The sequence below is a fragment of the Mandrillus leucophaeus genome, unplaced genomic scaffold, assembly GCF_000951045.1.
Source record: "Mandrillus leucophaeus isolate KB7577 unplaced genomic scaffold, Mleu.le_1.0 Scaffold352, whole genome shotgun sequence".
Classification (NCBI taxonomy): domain Eukaryota; kingdom Metazoa; phylum Chordata; class Mammalia; order Primates; family Cercopithecidae; genus Mandrillus; species Mandrillus leucophaeus.
This window is the reverse complement of record NW_012103721.1, coordinates 1,585,213-1,606,405: the sequence shown is the minus strand read 5'-3', so window position 1 is coordinate 1,606,405 and position 21,193 is coordinate 1,585,213. Positions and strand designations below refer to the sequence as shown.

Sequence of the window (21,193 nt, the reverse complement as noted above, 5' to 3'; positions counted from 1 at the left end):
AAAGAAAGAAAAAGAAAAAAAAGCAAGCCATAGAAAAGCCCAGGACCCAATGGCTTCACTGCCAATTTCTACCAAACATTTAAAGAACTAATATCAATCCTACTCAAACTATTCCAAAAAAATAGAAGACGAGGGAATACTTCCAAAGTCATTCTGTGAGACCATTATTTCCCTGATACCAAAACCAAACAATGATATATCAAAAAAGAAAACTACAGGCCAGTATCTGTGATGAACATTGATGCAAAAATCTTCAACAAAATACTAGCAAGCCAATTTCAACAATACATTAGGAAGATGATCCATCATGACCAACTGGGATTTATCCCTGGGATACAAGGATGGTTCAACATATGCAACTCAATCAGTGTGACATGTCGTATCAACAGAATGAAGAACAAAAACTATATGATCATTTCAATTGATGCTGAAAAGGTGTTTGATAAAATTCAACCTCCTTTCATGATAAAATCCCTCAAAAAACTGGATATAGAAGGAACATACCTCAACATAACCATATATGACAGACCCACAGCTAGTATTATACTGAATGGGAAAAAACTGAAAGCCTTTCCTCTAAGATCTATAACTCAACAAGGATGCCCACTGTCACCACTGGTATTCACCATAGTACTGGAAGCCTTAGCTAAAGCAATCAGGCAAGAGAAAGATATAAAGATATGCAAAATGCAAGGGAAGAAGTTAAATTACCCTTGTTTGCTGATGATATGATCTTATATTTGGAAAAAGCCTTAAGACTCCACAAGAAAACTATTAGAACTGAAAAACAAATTGGTTAAGTCGCAGGATACAAAATCAACATACAAAAACCAGTAGCATTTCTATATGCCAACAGTGAATGATGTGATAAAGAAATTTAAAATAATCTCACCTAAAATAGCCACAAATAAAATGACATAGCTGGGAACTTACCCAAGGAAGTGAAAGATCGCTATAATGACAACCATAAAATACTAATGAAGGAAGTTGAAGAAGACACCAAGAAATGGAAAAGTATTTCAAGTCCATGGGTAGGAAGAATCAGTATTCTTAAAATGCCCTTACTACCCAAGGCAATCTACAGATTCAGTGTAATTACTATCAAAATACAAATGACATTCTTTACAAAAATAGAAAAAAACGCTCCTAAATTTTATATGGATCCACAAAAGACCCAGCAGAATGGCCAAAGCACTATTCTAAGGAAAAAAAAAAACAAAAACACACTGGGAGGAATCACATTACCTGACTTCAAGTTGTACTACAGAGCTAGTAACCAAACCAGCACGCTATTGGCATAAAAACAGACACATAGACCAATAGAACAGAACAGAGAACCCAGAATCAAATCTACACACCTACAGTGAGCTCATCTCTGACAAAGGTGCCAATAACATACACTAGAAAAAAGACAGTCTCTTCAATAAATTGTTCTGGGAAAACTGGATATCCATATGCAAAAGAATGAAACTAGACCCCTATGTCTTGCCCTATACAAAAATTAAATAAAAACCAATCAAAGACTTAAACCTATGACCTCGAACTATGAAACTACTACAAGAAAACATGGGGAAAATCTCCAGGATATTGGTCTGGTCAAAGACTTTTTGAGCAAAACCCCACAAGCACAGGTAACCAAAGCAAACATGGACACATAGGATTGCATCCAGTTAAAAAGCTTCTGCACAGAAAAGGATACAATCAAGAAAGTGAAGAGACAACCTACAGAATGGGAGAAAACATTTGCAAACTATTCCTATGACAAGGAATTAATAACCAGAATATAAAAGGAGCTCAAACAACTCTATAGGAAAAAAATCTAATAATCTGATAAAAAATGGGCAAAAGATTTGAATAGACATTTCTCAAAAGAAGACATACAGATGGCAAACAGGCATATGAAAAAGTACTCAGCATCATTGATCATCAGGGAAATGCAAATCCAAACTACAATGAGATATCATCTCACCCAGTTAAAATGGCTAATGTCCAGAAGACAGGAAATAACAAATGCTGGTGAGGATGTCGAGAAAAGGGAACCCTTGTACAATGTTGTTGAGAAGGTAAATTAATACAATAACCATAAAGAACAGTTTGGAGGTTCCTCAAAAAACTAAAAATTGAGCTACGATACGATCCAGCAACCCCACTGTTGGGTATGTACCCTAAAGAAAGGAAATCAGCATACTGAAGAGAGATCTGCACTCCCATGTTTGTTTCGGCACTGTTTACAATAGCAAAGATTTGGAAGCAACCTAAGTGTCTACCAACAGATGACTGGATAAAGAAAATGTGGTACATATACACAATGGTACTATTCAGTCACAAAAAGAACGAGATCCTATTATTTGCAACAAGATGGATAGAATTGGAGATTATTTTGTTAATGAAATAAGTCAGGCACAGAAAAACAAACGTCACATGTTTTCACTTATTTGTAGCATCTGAAAATCAAATCAATTGAACTCATGGACATAGAGAGTAGAAGGATGGTTACCAGAGGCTGGGAAGGGTAGTAGGGGGTTGGGGGGAAGTTGGGGATGGTTAGTGGGTGCCAAGAAAAATTAGAAAGAATGAGTAAGATCTACTATATGGTAGCATAATATGGTGATTATAGTAAATAATAACTTAATTGTATATTTTTAAATAACTAACTGTTATTTGTAACTCAAAGGATAAATGCTTGAGGGGATAGATACCCCCATTCTCCATGGTGTATCTATTTCACATTGCATGCCTGTATCAAAACGTCTCATGTACCTCATATATATGTGTGTGTGTGTATGTGTGTATACACACATATATACACACACCTCCTATATACCCTCAGAAATTTTTAAAAATTAAAAACTTTTTTAAAATTACAAGAAAAAAAACCCAGGAACTTGATATTCTAAAGTCAGTGAAAATAGCTTTCAAAAATGAAGACTTCATCAGACATATATAACCTTGCAGAATTCATCACTAGCAGAACTGCAATGCTAGAGTAAATTCAGTTGTGCACTACAAAACGGAACCGATCAATTTGTGTTATATTTGACTTCCTCATCTGCTGTCCAGGAGCAGATATTGATAGTACCTTAAACAAAGAGCAGAGTTAGTTGAGTTTGCTAACTTGAACACAGAGCCACATAGGGTTATGAACTGGGATAGACTTAGGACATCTATTCTTATCCAAATATATTAGGAGCTGGGCTATCTCAGCTCAAGTATTCCCATCATTTTGTGTATTTAAGAAACATTTATTAAGTACAAATATGTGGTAGATTTCAGAGCGAATTCTAGCCATTCCTTGGTATTTTGTGTCTATTTGTTGATACATACCAGAGATACTCATTTAGCTCATAATTCCAGTCATTCATTCACTCCTTTCATATATTATTTTTATAAACATTTGTCAAAACTACTAAATACCACATCCTGTGCCTAGATTCTAAGAGCACAGAGATGAGTAAGACAAATCCTGCTTTCAAGGAATATAGTTTTACTTTGATAGGTAAGCGCACAAATATGATGACAGCATTAAAGTATTTGACTATGGATAAAAATAACGTCATGGGAGGCGGATAAAATGATTCATTTTGCTTTTGAGACTGGAGGAAGATTTCACAGAGCAGATGGTATTAATCTGGGTTATAAAGTGTTCTAGTTACTGTTGATATGTTCACAAATTATCCTGTTTAGCAAGTTAAAACAACCATTGTCTTATATTCATATATTCTTTGGGTCAGGACTGCTCCATCATCTAGAGTCTAAGACATCTAGAGGCTTAGACATCTAGAGTCTAAGCCAAGAAGACTCAAAGGTTTAAAAGGGCTTGATGATTGAGGAAGGAGTAATCTAGATTTGTATTCATTCCCATGTCTGGAAGTTGGTAACGTCTATCACATGGAACCTCAGCAGGGACTGCTGATTGGAGCACAAGCACTATACTTGATGCAACTATGTTGCCCAGTTTTCTTACAGCATGATAGCCTTGGGATAGTCATACATTTTACAGGACTGCTCAGGGACCCAGAAACGAATATCTAGCAAACAAGATAGAAGCTGCATTGACTATCAAGACCTAACCTTGGAAATCACACATTATTATTTCCCCTGCATTCTGTTGGTTATTAGCAAGTTACAATCCTACCCAGAACCAAGGGAAGGAAAGTTAGACTCCACCTCTGGATGGGGAAGTGGTAAGATTCTGGAAGAGCATGTGGGATGAGTAATCCTATTTCAAGAATCTCTATAAAATACATTTTAAAAGATCATTATTAAGTACATGAAAGATTTGCCCTCTGGAAACCAAGTAGGAATGTGTATAGCATGGCTTAGGAATGGTAAGTAAGGCTTTGTGGCTAATTCATGGCAAGAATTGTCCCAGGATGATGCACAGCCACAAATTGGGGACAAATTTTGAAGGACCTTTAATTTTCATAATGGAGAAATCAGACTTAAGCTTATAGCTAGTGACTTGTTTTGTTTTTAAATCAATGATTGACATGAGTTAATTTGTGATTTAGAAAGATGACCTCGTGTTTGGATGTATGGCAGTGATTAAAAGACAAATGTAATAGTGCCAGCCTGGCACGGTGGCTCACGCCTGTAATCCCAGCACTTTGGGAGGCCCAGCGGGAAGATCATGAGATCAAGAGATTGAGACCACCCTGGTCAACATGGTGAAACCCCGTCTCTACTAAAAATACAAAATTAGCTGGGCATGGTGGCACGCTCCTGTAGTCCCAGCTACTCAGGAGGCTGAGGCAGGAGAATCGCGTGAATCTGGAGGCGGAGGTTGCAGTGAGCCAAGATCATGCCACTGCGCTCCAGGCTGGCGACAGAGCGAGACTCCGTCTCAAAAATAAAATAAAATAAAATAAAATAGTGCCACTAGAGAATATGAAGGGCCTTACTAAGTAGTGACAATGTAAATGAGAAGAACAGATAGATATGAGACATATTTTGGAGGTAGAATTATGACTGATTGGCCAAGGCCAGTGAGGTAAAATGAGGCATTAAGGATGACTCCAAAACAGGTAAGAATGCCTCAGGGGCTCCAAAGCTTGGCTATTTTACCTGAAATAGATTCTTCTGGTCCTGGGATGCTCCATGGGTCATAGTTTAGCACAGATTTCACAGCCAGACAATCCTAATCAGGCCTGTTGAGCTGGTCAAGGGAGACAGTAGTTTCTTATTGCTTTTCTCATATATTCTGTTGATGATTCTTAAGACATCACACAGTAGAGGTCAGTGATAAAGACAATGGTAGTACCTACTAGGTCTCCAAAGCAGACATGACAACAAAATAGGGTATCACGTTGAAGTTCCTACTTAAATTTACGTATACTCATTCTAATTTTTTTGAGAAGAAAAGAGCAAATTCATATAGTTTAATTTTTCTTTCCATCAAGAAAACTGTAGTCAGAATAATGTTTTCTTTCTGTAATAACTGGTTCTTCTTTGTCCTGTTAGATTTTTAAAGAGATTCAAACTTCCTCCTACCAACTCCTGAGACATTATCAATTAACCACACACAGCCCATTGAACACAGCATAGCTGTAATTAAACTAAATTACTATGCAGTAGCTTTCATTACACAATGAAACAGTTTTTGTTAGGACCATAGAGAGAGTTTAATTACATGTCTAGACACCCCCTGAATTCAGAGCAGCAGTCTTTGTCTCTTTAAAAGGGAATTGGAGATTTTGGTTATTGCATTTTTTTTAAAGACTAAATGGTAAGATAAGATTGGAGCTTTTATATTTTTTAATTCCTCATTCTACTTTAATGCGTATTTGCTTTAGGAATCATTTATACATTGGTGAATGTAAATTTTTTCAAGGAAAAACTACAAATTTTTACTCTTTGTCATGTTTGACATAGCTTTTACTTGCACCCCAAAACTCTTTTCTTTCTCCAGTACATTCCAAATATCTAGCCTTATTTTTTAATATATAAAGTATATACTATCATCTAAAGCACAGTCATCTTTCATAATGATATTTTCAGCTTCCTCATCTTGGTGAAAGAGCTCACCTCTTTGCCTGAGAATGGAGTAATTTCTTCATTCATACTCAGTCCTGCCCAATCAGCTTCTCTGGACAATGCAAACAGTTCAGCCTGTCTGTAGGGCCAAGGTCAAGGTCCCCAGGTTCTGCTTGGCCAGAGTGTGCAGACTCGGGAGCTCCCCTTGTTACTTTTGTGCTCCAATCTAATCTCTTCTTTCCCATTACAGAAATTTGCTTGCTGCTGCTTTCTCTGTAATTATAGATCATTTTTGAAAAATTATAGATCATTTTTGAACCTTTTCCCAAGCTTTGAAGTTTTTCCTGAATACCACCTTTACTTCATTAGCCAAGCCTTTCCATAGCCTCCGTTCCTAAAATCTCACCTTTTCTGAAACCTGGGCACATACAGTGGAAATTAGAGAATGAAATAATCATGTTTATCCTCAAACAATCTCAACATCCTCTCAGTTGCCTCACAACATATACTTGTTCTAACCTTATATACAAATAAGTTTTATATGCTGATTTGTTGATTGCAGGCAAATTATTCCAGTTTTCTTTATACACTTTTATGCTGTCAGCATGAAATTTTTCTATTTCTAGACACCTAGCTTTTTCTATTCATTTTTTTGCATAATTTCTAATTTAAAATAATAACCATTCACTTAATAAGGATTTCTACTGAAAACAAAGGTGTTTCATTAAAATCTTAATTGAGTAAATATTTTAGGTCTTGAGTTGAATCTAAGGAAAGTAATGTAGACAAAATGACATTTTCCACCAGTGCCATGTAGTTTATCTTAGAAATACGTACTTAATATAGTTTTATGGCCTGCATATGTGTAAATAGACAGGAAAATAAATTTCGAATCCAATGAAAGTATCCGTGTTTCTCCACTCTGACTTAGTTTGTGGAGGAGACTTATGCCACAGTCAGTGTGTTCTTTGTGACCTCTTCTCTTGTCTACTACTCTAACCTGATACCCCAGGATTCCCTACCCAGAGGCTTTCATAATTATCTCACTACCAGCATCCTGTTCTTTTCCCCTATGACATTGCAATCCCAGCAAGTGTTTTCCAGCAAAGTGCTGCTTCATTCTGATACTTCTGAGCCATACCCAAATCCTAAAGCAACAAAGCACACACATAAACCTCAGCTGCAGGGCCGGCAGCAGTCTTGGCCATCTTCATTCTCACTACTGGAGTCTAACAGGATGCCTTCATTTATTAACAGGTGCCTTTGAACTTGCCCACTTCTCACTAGTGTTATTATTATGGCTAGGAACATCACTACTTCTTTAGCCACTTGATTTTTAAGTCAGCACATCAGTTTCACTTTAATACACTGACCAGTACAATTTATGAAAGTTTCAGACACAAAGGGTACTGAAGAGAAAACTAACAAATGAATTTTCAACAGCCTTTCCCCAAACTCCCCTGAGGCAATGCTGTATTGAATATTCAGATCAACTTCAAAGCATGTGAAGAAATTAATTCAGCTATAACTACCAACATAATGCTACCACAGAACAAAAATGAATTAGGTGATGGTTTAAAATGTCATTTGGAAGTTGATACTCTTTCTTCTGATCTCACAGTTAAAATATTCTTATCGGGTTTTGGCCTTTCTCAAAGTCACAAGGTAAATCTCGTTTATCTCACTAATACTCAATAAGCACCACTGAGGTGACTAAGTAGTATTATCTACCAAGAATAGTATATGTTTAATAAGTGCACAGATGCTAAGAGCCATGCTTCTGCTAAAGATGATGAAGTGGCATTACTGTGGAAGTAGATTGCCATGATGTAAGCACAATATTTTCTATTTTAAAATTTTAACTTCTATTACAAATGAGTAACAACAAATGAATAAATAAAAGGTCTAGATTACTATCACCTTTTGACGATAAGTTTATGATTTAAAAAGTAGAACAATATGTGCATCTATAGGAAAATTGAGTTATTAATCATTCAAAAGCATTTACTGAGTGCTAGTTAGTGTCAGGCTCTGTGAAGGAAATGTAGTATCTGGGGATTCTTTGTCTGTATGGAGTTCTCAGTTCAGTGGAGGAGACATCGTGAATGGAGAGCCTGCAAAGAAACATACGTGCTGTAAAGAAACATAGGAGGCGTCAATGAGAGGATGTAAGAGCTGGCACATATGTTAGTTTGGAAGGATAGGTACAGCCTCCCTGAAGAAGTGACATTATAGCTAAGTCCTGAGGATGAGGAGAGCTGGCCAGATGAAGAAGTGTGAATGGGCTCAGTCAGGGAATAGCCAGAGGTCAGAAAGAGATGAAAGATTTTGAAAAACTGAGAGAAAGTCTGTATCAGAGAACAGAACAAGAGAGGGGAGAGTGACAGAATATGAGGCTGGAGAGGAGCACAGGAACCAGATCACCAAGACCTTGAAGGCCAGGATAAAGTCATGGGAAACCATTGAAGACTTTCCAAGGAGAAGAAATGGCCTGATTCCCTGTGCTTTATGTAAAGAATAGTGTGAAAGGTGGCATGCTGAAAATCAAAGCAAGTATTTAAGGGGCTGCTGTCGCCATCCAGCTGGGGTAATGCTCATGAAAGAGACAGGCCCATTCTGGAGACATTTTGGAATTACCTAATTGTGAATTGGATATGATGGTAAAGGAGAGAAAGTCAGTTTTTGACTTGAACACTTAAGTTGATGGAGAGATTACGTTTTCAGGTGGAGGAAACGAAGAAGGCAGGGAGGTCGAGAGTGCAGCTATGGACATGATAAAGTTAACGTGCCCACAAGATATCCAACTGGAAATGAGAGAAGGCAGTTGGATAAATGATCTTGGAGCTTAAGAAACAACACTGAATTGGGAAGTCTTTTAAGATATTGTCATGGAATGACCTTTAATTCTCAAACTGCTAGCAATGTAATTACCTAGTATGTTTAGTTAATATGAGAATAGACGTAGTTGCCAGCTAAATGTACCCTGTATCTATCATATTCAAATCACATCATTTGTAGCAAATGTGTGGTATTCAGGATAAACAAATATATGAAATGCCTGCCACTTAGAGAAAATTTATTGTAAAAAATTATCCAAGTAATACATAAGTATTATAGTTAAATTTTATATAAAAAATTAAAATCATAATTTTTTACATTCATGTATACTCTTTTATGCTATAAAAAGTAGCAGAAGGAAAGAGTAGACAAATGTGCTCAAAGAGTTTACAGCAAAAGAGAAGACTAGGAGAACAAACCCTGTGAACATTCAATTTAGGAAGTAGAGTCAGAAAAATAATCATTTATTTATTCATACACTTAACAAATGTTTATTGGGCATCTACTGAGTGCCCAGCTCCCTTTTAAACTTTAAAGCAAAATTACAGACTGCAGAATTTTGTTTGACATGTGCATGATTTAACATTTTAGTGGCCAACATTGAAAATTTGGAATTTTACATCAAAAGAATCTTAATTTCTGTCTCGCCTTGAAAAATCAGAAGAGCTAACAACCTGGGGTCTGCATCCCACCTGACCACAGTTGACTGAACTGGAGTAGCCATTGCCTCTTAAAAGGTCATGCTGTCTCCACAAACCGGCACAGTCCCTACAGCTTTCCAATGTCTCCCTTTTGTTTTACTCCATGCCTACCTCCTTCATTCTTTTAGGGTATCTTCCTCCCCGCTTGAGAGTTTGTGGTCCCTGCTCAAGAGCTACACAATCAAATACAACATTGCTGCTGCCCTGCATGCTGGAAACTGTGGAAAGATACTGAAGGTTTTAAGCAGGGGAGTGCCATGTCTAGATCTGTCTACTCTTGTGGCAGTGCGAAGCAGGGACTGGAGGAGGGTAATGCTGGAAATTGGGAAGCTGACAGCTAAGCTGGTTATTAGAGTAATTAAGAGGGAAAACATGCTAGTGGCCTGGCTGGACGCAAGGGCAGTAAGCAGGGAGAGGAGGTGGGAATACACAAGTCACTAAGGAGGGAGAGCCTACACATCAACATGGATTGGGTGTGTCAAATAAAGGAGATGAAGGAGTAGGATGAATTCAGGTTTCTGGCTTGGTCAATTGGATGGTATCATTTGTAGGGATTGGGAATACAGGTACAGAAGAAGCAGACTCAGGGTAAACTATGAGTTTAGTTTTAGAAATGTTGAGACTGGAACACCAATGAAACATTCCAATGGAATGTAAAGTAGAAAGTTGAATGGAGTCCAGAGCTACAGAGAAGTTTAGGCAGGCAATAGAGATTTGGGACACAGTGGAATAAGGGATACCTCAATTTGTGATTTGGATGAGCTCACCCTGGAAACACAGAAAAAGCAGAAGGTCCTAAGCAAGTGGAAGACATGGAGCCTGGGAAGGAGGCTGAAAGGAGAACAGAGGAGTCAGGAAAGCCAGGCTGCTGATGCCAGGAACACTAGCCTATGAGAGTCTGAAGGAGGGACTAGCCAATATAGTCAGATGTGCAACGGGTTGAGAAAAATGAGTCAGAACATGGATATTGGGTTTGATAAGACAAAAATAAGATTATAGTGTGTTAAAGAAACAAAAATGAGGGGAAACTACATTTTCAGGAAATTGGCTGACTAGAGTAGGAAACAATTGAGTATAGCCAGAGAAAGCTGGGAATATGTGGGTTTGAGAGAATATGGAGGTAGTGGTTGCTTTCTTTTTCTTACTTCTTTTTGAAGACCATAGCTCCTAGTCTAGAGCATGCTGACATGATGCAAGGGAAGAAAGAGGAAATGGAGAGGAAGAGGTAAAGAGAAGGCAGGATACATGGACCTTGACTCAGGAGTTGGGAGGACATGGGATGAGATCCAAGCAGCACTAAGGGATGGCTCTGGAAGAACTACAGGAAATCCCAGGAGAACTGAGCATAAACAAAATAACAGGACTGGAAGTGTAACTGTTTATCAATAAGAAATATTATTTATTTTAGAAATTCTTTGTTATATAGTTGACAGAACTATAGTAAGAATGTTTCAAATTCTAATTACCACAAACTCTTTCTTTTCTAACACCTAAACTTTCTTATTGTAAACTATAAACACATACAGAGAAAATTCAGCACACATTTCACTGAGACCTTTTTAAAGAGTGAAGAAAGACGTTAAGTATGACATATTCTATTTATAAGTTATATTGCATCATCTTGGGTAGAAGATTTTTGGCAAATTAAATGAAAAATGCATATAAAATTTCTATTAAAGTAGAAAAGGGAATCAAAAGCCAGGTAAAGGAAGGAAGAGGTAAACATATCCAAACTCGGCTGTTTCTGTAATTGAAACCTCTTTTTCACTGAGATTTTTGGCAGCAAAACAGAAGGGAAAAATATGAATTATAAAGCAAGTATTTTCTGATCAAAGTATCCTTTGATACTTTAGAAAAGAGCAAGTTTTCCAAGTCTCAAAGGGTTTCTAAATGTGATGTATTTTACAAGGTATGTGAAATAGCAATGTTAGAGTCCGAATAGCTACCATTTACACATAGAATTATCTATTACATGCTCATAACATACTGAGTACTTACACACCTCTTCACTAATTCCCGCTACAATCTGCAAAGTGGGCATTGCAGATGAGAGAACCAAGGCTTAAAGGATAGATAAATTGTTTAAGGTCACATAGCTAACAAATGATATACTTTGGGCATATTTTGCCAAAGCACCACTCATGAAGTCTTTCTTTAATAATTGTTTCAGAAACAATGCAAAAGAAATCTTAATATACGTATTTCTGTCAACTCATGATCAAGACTGAGGGCAAGATATTGAAACAGAACTTAGCAGAGATATGCCTTTGGCAGCAAATATTGTATTTATTTTATAGTATATATTAAAATATATTAGTCTCTCTCAACTGCTCTGCAGATAAAATTGTATTTGTTGTCTTATGCTTTGTAAAAATATAGTACACTTAAAATTTGAGCAAATAAATTAATTGTGCTTCCATGACTCCTACTATTTCTTTTCCTCCTCTTCCTTATTTTTATTCCTTAAAGTTTTCATTAATTTGTGTACCCCTGGTTATTTGCTTTTGCAATTTCTTTATTAAAGGTTAGCATTTGTCAAGATAACCTTTGGTAGCAGGGTGCTACAGTTGTCAGATTTGTTGTTTCTGTCTCCATTAAATTGTTAGACTGACATAGCAGATTTTAAAAATATTCTCCCCAATTCTTGTTTATGGTTTTTTTTTTCTATTTTTTTGCTTGTCTTTGCTTTAATTATGATTACGTTGAACATATGGTTTATTCTAGAATATCCGGTTACCATGTTTTTATTCTTTCTAGTGCATGTATCTATTTATGTTAATCCCCATGATTTAAATAATCTGTAGCTAAAATCAACAATATCTTGGTAAGAGATGTTTCTCCATGATTAGGTATTTCTTTATTGACTCTATAGATAATATTAATATGATATTATAAAATGTCTTTGCACATTCTCCCATGACTACACAATTTTTAGGAGCATGTTTTTCTCTTTATTTTCTTTTCCTCTTCTCTATGTACAGTGGTCCTGAAGTAATGAGATTAGTACTTAATGATATTAGAAGTGTGTATTTCTTTTAAAATTCAGTTTTAAAATAAAGGGAAGCATGTCTATTATTCGGCTCTTTAAACTGATCTTTTTGTGTCTCCAGATGCCCAAGATAGCTGTTTTCAAAGTCTAGTCTAGTTTAGGCATCCCTGGAGGATCCTGATATCCTGTTAGGGGGTTCTGTGATGTCAAAATCATTTTATCGTAATAGGAAGGCATCTCAGCCGGAAGCTGTGGCTCTTGCCTATAATCTCAGCACTTTGGGAGGTTGAGACAGGTGGATCACCTGAGATCAGGAGTTAGAGACCAACCTGGCCAACATGGTGAAACCCTGTCTCTACTAAAAATACAAAGAAAATTAGCTGGGCATGGTGGCACGTGCCTCTAGTCCCAGGCACTGAGGAGGCTGAGGCAGAAGAATTGCTTGAACCTGGGAGGCGGAGATTGCAGTAAGCTGAGATCGCGCCATTGCACTCCAGCCTGGGACGCAGACAGACTGCGTCTCAAAAAAACAAAAAACACAAAACAAAATACACACACACACACACACACACACACACACACATATATATATTTATACAGTGGAATCTTCCAGAGGCTACATAGTGCGTGATTTTATACCAGACAATGCAGAAGTAGATATGAAAGTCTAGCTGTTTTCTGTTAAGCCAGAAATTAATGAAATTTGCAAAACTGAAAGAATAGCACTCTACTAATTTTTTGTTTTAAAAATAGTTATTTTTATTTCAGAATGTATATTTTAACACGTTTTGAAATATATAAATGTTATATATCTTAAAATATTAAATATATTTAATATTTTCAATGTTGTATTTTTAATATTTCAATAAGCAATGTCATGAGCTTACTGCTTTTTCAAAATTAATAGGCATTTTAATTTATTAATTTAATTTTTGCTTTAACTACTGATACAGTAAATCTTGCTTGATATAACTCACATAAACAAAAACTCTTTGGGGTTTCCAACATTTTTTTTGAATATAAAGTGTTATTGAGACCAAAAAGTTTGAGAATGTGTGCTCTAAAAGAGTATTGATCTTTCTAATGATTCTATCTTTTTGGAGAAAGAAAAATCATACTTCACATTTTCCTTCTACTTGTCTTCCTGACTTGAGATAATGTAAAGGTTAGAAATTCTATTGGTCAAAGTTTATCAGGGGATGTAAACAGAAATGAAATAGTGACTCCTGACATTTTATCAGTCATATATATTTAAATGCCTCCCCCTACTATATATATACTATATATATATGAATATATCATGACTTTGATAATCTTTCTACAACAAGTAATGTTTAGCAAATTATCTCTGCATGTCTTTTTAAAAGCCAAGATAATAACCGTTAGCATTTAATTGCTTTGTTTTGTTTTAAAGCTTGTTCCTTTAATAGTGTATAGCTCCTCGTTCTAGTATTTTTCTCTAAACTTTCCTTCTTTTATCCAGTCTAGTTCTCCTTTATGAAGTGCCAAATGATGTTTTCTTTTTTGTTGATTTTGTTGTTGTTGTTGTTGTTTAACTTGCACTTAGAACACAACCACCTTTTCTTTTCACGAAAGCCAGAACAACATTTAGTGAGGATCTTCATATAATTAATTCTTTGCTAAACAAAACTTACCAGGTAACTTCATTTGTCATTGTTACTGCGTTCCTATGTTTAGCGTCATTTTCTTCTCAACACAATGGAGTTTCTAAATTGGGTAAGATTGGGGGGGGTGGGGAATCAATATGTTCTATTGGTCCCAAACTTTGCAATTCTAAGATTGTTCCAAAGCTACTATATGAGATATTATATCTATCTTCCCCTTCAAACTCAGCTTATATCAAGATACAGTATCTTCCTTCTTGGGGATACTGCATGTTTTCCCTGGGTATCATTCATGGTCGAGCATGCTCCTCTATCATTCTCTCATTTCTCTTCCTACCTTCATTACCTTTCCTTTCCAGTAACCTCCCCTCTTTTCCTTCGTTGTTATTTTCCTTTTTTCCCCTCACCTTAATCAAGCAAGTAACAAATGTTCATTGAGCATCTCCTCGGGAATTATATAATAGGAAAGCGTATGTGCTCTACAGCCAAATGCCTGAGTCTGAATCCCAGCGCTAGTGTCTAGTTGTGATACTGTACAGATTTCTTAGCCTCTATGTGCCTCAGTTTCCTCATTTGGAAAACAAATATGAGATGACTTACTGGTTAGAGCTGTTGTGAAGATAAAATGAGTCAACAGGTATAAGATATTTAAAATAGATTAGAATACAGTAAGTGTTTAGAACATGTAAGAGCCTCAGGTGCCACTGTCACAACCCTCACACTCTGCTTTCTGTGATGCTAAGGTGGCATCCCCTGGCAGGAAATGCTCCTATGAAGAGTTTTTTCATGGAGACTCACGTCTAATTCGCTCTTGCAGAGTCCACACCAGGCTCATGAGAAATGTACATCCAGCTATTATTTAAGAGTAGCTGAATCTCCCTGAGGCCCTCTCTGCATTCTCCTGCTACAACTGTCCACTCTTCTTTCCATTTTCATGCATGAGCCAGTTACCTGTTTCCCCAAATCACTAAGTGATCTTGAAGCTGTACCTCCACAACCCCTCTTACTTGGCTTAAGTATAAAGGACTCTTTGCCTTCCCGCACGAGGTAGGAAAGGAGAGAGAGTATAGCACACTGGAAACTTTTTCTCTTAAACCAACAGAAACATGGGCAAATGTTAAGAACAGGAAATTCATGGAAGAGGAAAACTGATTGACCAAGAAGCATATGAAGAGAAGCTCGACTATGCTAGTGAACAGAGAAAGACAAATTAAACCAAACTTAAGGCACAATCTTTGCACTCCAGCTCAGCAAAAGTTAAAAATACAGATTTAGCAAAGATATTAACATATATGCATACGTTGTTTGTGTGAGTGAAAATTGATGGAGGCTTTTAGGAGAGTGATTTTGAAGTGCATATTAAAATAAAAATGCTGTATGCCTTGACTCCACAACTGGACCTGCTTCCAGTTATCTGTCCTAGAAAAATACCAGCAGAAACACTCAAATATTCAAGTGCTGGAATGTTTATATTATATTACTTGTAACTTTTAAAAAATTGAAAACAACTTGACTGTCCATTAAAAATGAATAAGTAAATTAATTATGATACAAGATGCAAGAATTAAATAGAATACACTAAAGTAATATGAAGGTAAGCCTTCAAAGATATTTTGTTAAACAGAAAAAAAAGCCACCTAAAAATTGTATTAATGATATATTTAAGTAGGAAAATGGAGGAAACCAGGGATATTACCTTGTGTATATACATATATAGTCTTTTGTTTTGGTTTGGTTTTTTGTTTTTGTTTTCTTTTGAGACAGGTTGTTGCTCTATCACCCAAGCTGGAGTGCAGTGGCCTGATCATGGCTCACTGAAGCCTTAACCTCCTGGGCTCAAATGATCCTCCCACCTCAGCCTCCAGAGTAGCTAGAACTACAAGGCATGCACCACCATCCCTGGCTTTTTAAAATTTTTCATAGAGGTGGGCTCTTGTTATGTTGCCCAGACTGGTCTCGAATTCCTGGACTCAAATGATCCTTCCACCTTGGTCCACCGAAGTGCTGGTATTACAGGCATAAGCCAATGTAATACGCAGATGTCCTGAATATTTGACATCTGTAAAGAAATCTGTTCATATAAACAAGTGACTCTGAACCTAGATTCACTAATGCCTAGAATGTATTTTCTAGGAATGTTTTCAGACATTTTCTAAATGTCTGTTCAGACAATAATTATGAAGTCTTTGCTATATGAGAATGTATTTTCTAAGCATTAGTGAATCTAGCCCGGTGTATATGGACTCATTTGTAAATGCATAGAAAAAGTGTTCAAACAAACTTTTTGGAAAAAAGTGTTTCAAACTGATGAGGGATTACTTTTAAAGTGGGGACTGGAACTGGAACTGGGGGAAGGGAAATCAGGTACGACTTCAGCATTTGCAGTGAGAATATGTTGCATGTATGCTTATACATGATTTTACAAAATAATTTAAAATACAATAAAATGAGCAGAGTTGCTAGATGTGATCTTTAAGATTCATCTCAAATACAACTTTCAACATCTATATTGACAGTCAGACTTACTAATTCTCAGGAGAGCCTATGAGTGCATCCATCATTATCAAACGGTATTTATCTTATTAAGGATAGTTCTCTATAACTACTCACATATAAATGTCTGTTCAGACAATAATTATGAAGTCTTTGCTATATGAGTTTATAAGATCACACATCCAATTATGCTTGTTAGTTAATAAGCCAGACAAATTTCAATACACAGCACCTTTACATCATTATAATAATTAGCTAATTCCATTTGATATAGTAATATGCATAAAGAGAACTGTAATATTAGCTGAGGAGTAAATATTTCCTTCTGGGAATAGATTCTATACAATTTAAATTGCATTACATTTAGGTAACTATTTGTAAAGTATTATTTAATGTATACAGTTTAAAGCAGATTTATGGTATTTATCATTAAGTCATATGTGTTCTTGAATCACATAACTTATAGTTCTTAAAAGATTAAGTATAGACAGTCAAACCGTAAATAGAATTACACAAATGTTACTTCATTATTTTCCCTCTTTAGTATCTACATGAAAATGGAATTGTCCATCGTGATCTCAAACCAGAGAATCTTCTCTATGCAACTCCAGCCCCAGATGCACCACTCAAAATCGGTGAGAACATTTCTTTTTTTTGTGACCCCTTTTTCCAGATTAGAAAAATTATACTATGTGGAATTTTTAAACATTGCTCCATCCAGTTTTACATCCATTCAGTTTTCCTGAATATTTGACATTTGTAAAGGAATAATATGTTGTTTGGGAAGTTTGTGCTCTTTCCTGGAATGTTTATTTGGAAAATATTGCCTAGAAGTTAGTATTCTGTTGCTGGGCACATGAAGGAATCACAACATAGAAATGGCAAGGACCATAGGAGATGACCTTGCATTTTGTAAATAAGTTTATAGTGAACAAAATGATGGAAAAAGTAACACTTCTTTTGGAGATATTAACTTTTATTCCACACATTGCTTGGAGCTTAATTTTAGGTAATAAAGAACTTTGACATAAAATGTTTAGCACATATTAGTAAGTCTAGGCTTTGAGTCACTTGTTTATATGAACAGAGATAAATTAAGATCTGCCTTTCTCAAAATGCACTCCACAGAACACTGGATTCTCAGCAGGGTGGATAAGGGTGGGAGCGATTCACAGAAATGCTATGGCTGATCAAATGAGTTAAGAAATGCCAACTTTAAAAAAGTTAAACAAGATTTTTATTTCTATAGGACTTTCCAGAACCTTAAAACTGTTAACATATAAAATGACATATTATATCATATCCTATGAGACTTTTTTTTTTAACCAATAAGCATTTTGAAAAACTATAAAGATGAACTTTGGGAAATTCTGATCTACCCAAAGAAGCCTTTAATTAGCACTTTAGAAAAAAATAAATATTACTTTCCATGTCTCTTCCAAAGTAAATCTTCATTTCAAAAAATATTATAAACTTTATTTTCAGTGAATTCTCGCTAGTGGAATCTTCATTAAATCCTCTGAAGGGCATTGCTCTTCTGGTGCTGTCCTTATCGTGCTGATCTGCCAAGTTCACTGCATTTACAGATGTTAACACCTTTAACAATTAAGTTGTTTATATCAGAGAAGAGCTCAGATAACATAATGTGCTTTATGAATGCAAGAACCTAAGGAAAAAATCCTGAAAGTCCTGCTGGGCAGCCAGCTTGTTCTCATAATCACTCCTGTAAGGCAGGGGACAGCAGGCAGTTTCCATTTCCTTTCACATCACTTTCAAAGATTTAATCCTTAAAGCAATTTCTTTAAATGGATGGTTAGATACTAATTTAGGCAGGAGAGGTTTTCTTTCTGAAGGGCTTCCTGCTGCTTTCACTGATAAGGATCAGGCACCTGCCAGGAAATGTGGGTTTATCTTTGAAGTCTAAAATGGAATTCATTCTGCACCTGCCTGTCTTGAAGAATGCCCTTGAATGGTTTCCTGATGTTTCTTGAGTGAGAGAGAGATAGCTCAGCAAATAGATCATAATGGTAGCAACTTTTGATAATCTTTTACCTAGGTAATATTCTGAGAAATAAATAAAAAGGATTCTTACCAAAAAAATTGTATAGTCTTCTTATGAGAGTAAATTCTTATAAGTGAAATACATTGGAGACTGACATGTATTTTCAAGCTGAACAAACCTTTTGATATTTCTGTTAATTCTTGTTTCACTGATGAAAGTCTATTTTTTCCTCCTCTCTGTCAATAAATAAAAGATTCTGGATTATATCATTAATTCTGTATTGTCCCTTAGAGTTACTGTTACATAAATTTCAGAATGAACAACATTAGATAAAATATAACTATTGCAACTATTACTTTAAGAAAAAATAGCTTGGCTGGGAGCGGGGTCTCACACCTGTAATCCCAGCACTTTAGGACCGAGGTGGGCGGATCACGAGGTCAGGAGATCGAGACCATCCTGGCTAACACAGTGAAACTCCATCTCTACTGAAAATACAAAAAAATTAGCCAGGCCTGGTGGCACGTGCCTGTAATCCCAGCTACTCGGGAGGCTGAGGCAAAGAATTGCTTAAACCCAGGAGGCGGAGGTTGCAGTAAGCCAAGATCACGCCACTGCACTCCAGCCTGGGCAACAGAGCAAGACTCCATCTAAAAAACAGACAAACAAAACAAGAAAGAAAGAAAAAAAATGCTTATTTGTTGAAAGCTGGGAATTGTACAGAAGAACAAAGATTAAATATAGATTTATTTGTAAATGTATTTGGAAGTCATATTTTTCTCCAATTTAAAGAAACACATGGATTGTTTTTTTAGCTTCCTCTTGGGTGACTTGTTCCCACCCACCTTGACCCCATCATCAAATACAAAAGAAAACAGATAAATAAGTTAGTTTTATTTTTGAATAACAAATATTTTGTCATCTTATAAAAGCTGAGAAGACGTGCTTCATTAAGTTTTTTTCTTGTGTTGTTAGCTGATTTTGGACTCTCTAAAATTGTGGAACATCAAGTGCTCATGAAGACAGTATGTGGAACCCCAGGGTACTGCGGTATGCTCTTTAATAATTATATTTTACCTTTATTGTTATGAAATCTATTTTTGTTTAGCAATCTAATTTTTTAAAATTCCTAGTATCTCTATTTATAAATGCTTAAAATGTGTTGTTAGTCTCTATGAGGAAGCCATATATAAATAATTCTCAGATCACTTCTTGTTTTCTATGAGAGGTTCAAGGATGTTGGTTTTAGGGCACTGCCATTAGAATGCCTTTGAGCAGTGGCTACTGTTAGACCCACTGGGCAGCAGAAAGACAATCAGCAAGGAAGAGGGCAAGGAAACCCCATAGCTTGTAGTTGGAATTAAATGCATGAGCCCTTTGTCACTTTTTTTTGCTTTTCCTTGAATGGAGAGTGTGTGTTTAATTCAGATGGCATATAGGACAACAGTGAGAATGGGGTGGTCCCTAGTTCTCTTCATGGCCTGGCCTAGCCTCACTGAGACAAGGACTTCAGGTAAGATTTTCCTACAGGAGTTCTCCAGTCCCTGCAGATGGACCACAACTACATTGAGCTCTTCACATCTTCCCACCTCATCTCCCATATTGGGCTGCAGGCATCACAATCAGAAAGAACAAAGCTTTTGACCCATACTAGCATGAAACCTGCTATTTGCTTCTTGATGGTCGAATTAATTTGGCAACAAACGGAAAGCCAATAAAATTTGTAAAAATTATAAAGAATTCCTAAAATTGTTGTGATTAATGAATATGTCACAGATTAATTAAAATTCTAATCTAAATTATAAAGAAAAAAGATAAGATTTCAAGTTATCAGTCACAAGATTAGTCATCCTTTTCTCTTAGATCAGATTATTTTTACACAGGCCAGGCATGGTGACTCAGGTCTGTAATCCCAGCACTTTGGGAGGCCAAGGTGGATGGATCACTTGAGGTCAGGAGTTCAAGGCTAGCCTGGCTAACATGGTGAAACCCTGTCTCTACTGAAAAAAAAAACAAAAAAAACAAAAAGGAGCCATATGTGGTGGCGCACACCTGTAATCCCCAACTCCTCAGGAAGCTGAGGCAGGAGAATTGCTAGAACCTGGGAGGCAGAGGTTGCAGTGAGCCAAGATCACACCACTGCACTCCAGCCTGCGTGACAGAGTGAGACTCTGTCTCTAAAAACAAAAACAAAGAGAATATTTTGACACGAATGTCCTTCATTTCAATTCGTCTCTTCAGTGAACTGTTAATCACCTACTGTGTAGTCAAGCCAGTGTGTAGCACCAGGGAGATGCATTTCCTGCCCTTAAACCACCCAGGGCTCACAATCTGCAGGAAAACAGACATGTGACCAGGTGCAGTGGCTCACGCCTGTCATCCCAGCACTTTCGGAAGCCGAGGCGGGTGGATCACCTGAGGTCAGGAGTTTGGGACCAGCCTGGCCAATATGGTGAAACCCCATCTCTACTAAAATTACAGAAATTAACCAGGCATGGTGGCAGGTGCCTGTAATCCTAGCTACTCGGGAGGCTGAGGCAGGAGAATCGCTTGCATCCAGGAGGTAGAGGTT

The 21,193-nt window shown here is 36.6% G+C and overlaps 1 protein-coding gene across 2 annotated transcripts in view; it reads left to right on the top strand.

The window, feature by feature from the left end:
* Positions 1-21,193, top strand: part of CAMK4 (calcium/calmodulin-dependent protein kinase IV) — a 272,932-nt gene that overhangs the window by 217,527 nt on the left and 34,212 nt on the right. For both annotated transcript variants that reach the window (XM_011989399.1, XM_011989397.1), the window contains 2 exons: positions 17,164-17,254; positions 19,597-19,671. In XM_011989399.1, the coding sequence (XP_011844789.1) occupies positions 17,164-17,254; positions 19,597-19,671 (166 nt within the window). The remainder of the gene's footprint in view (positions 1-17,163; positions 17,255-19,596; positions 19,672-21,193) is intronic.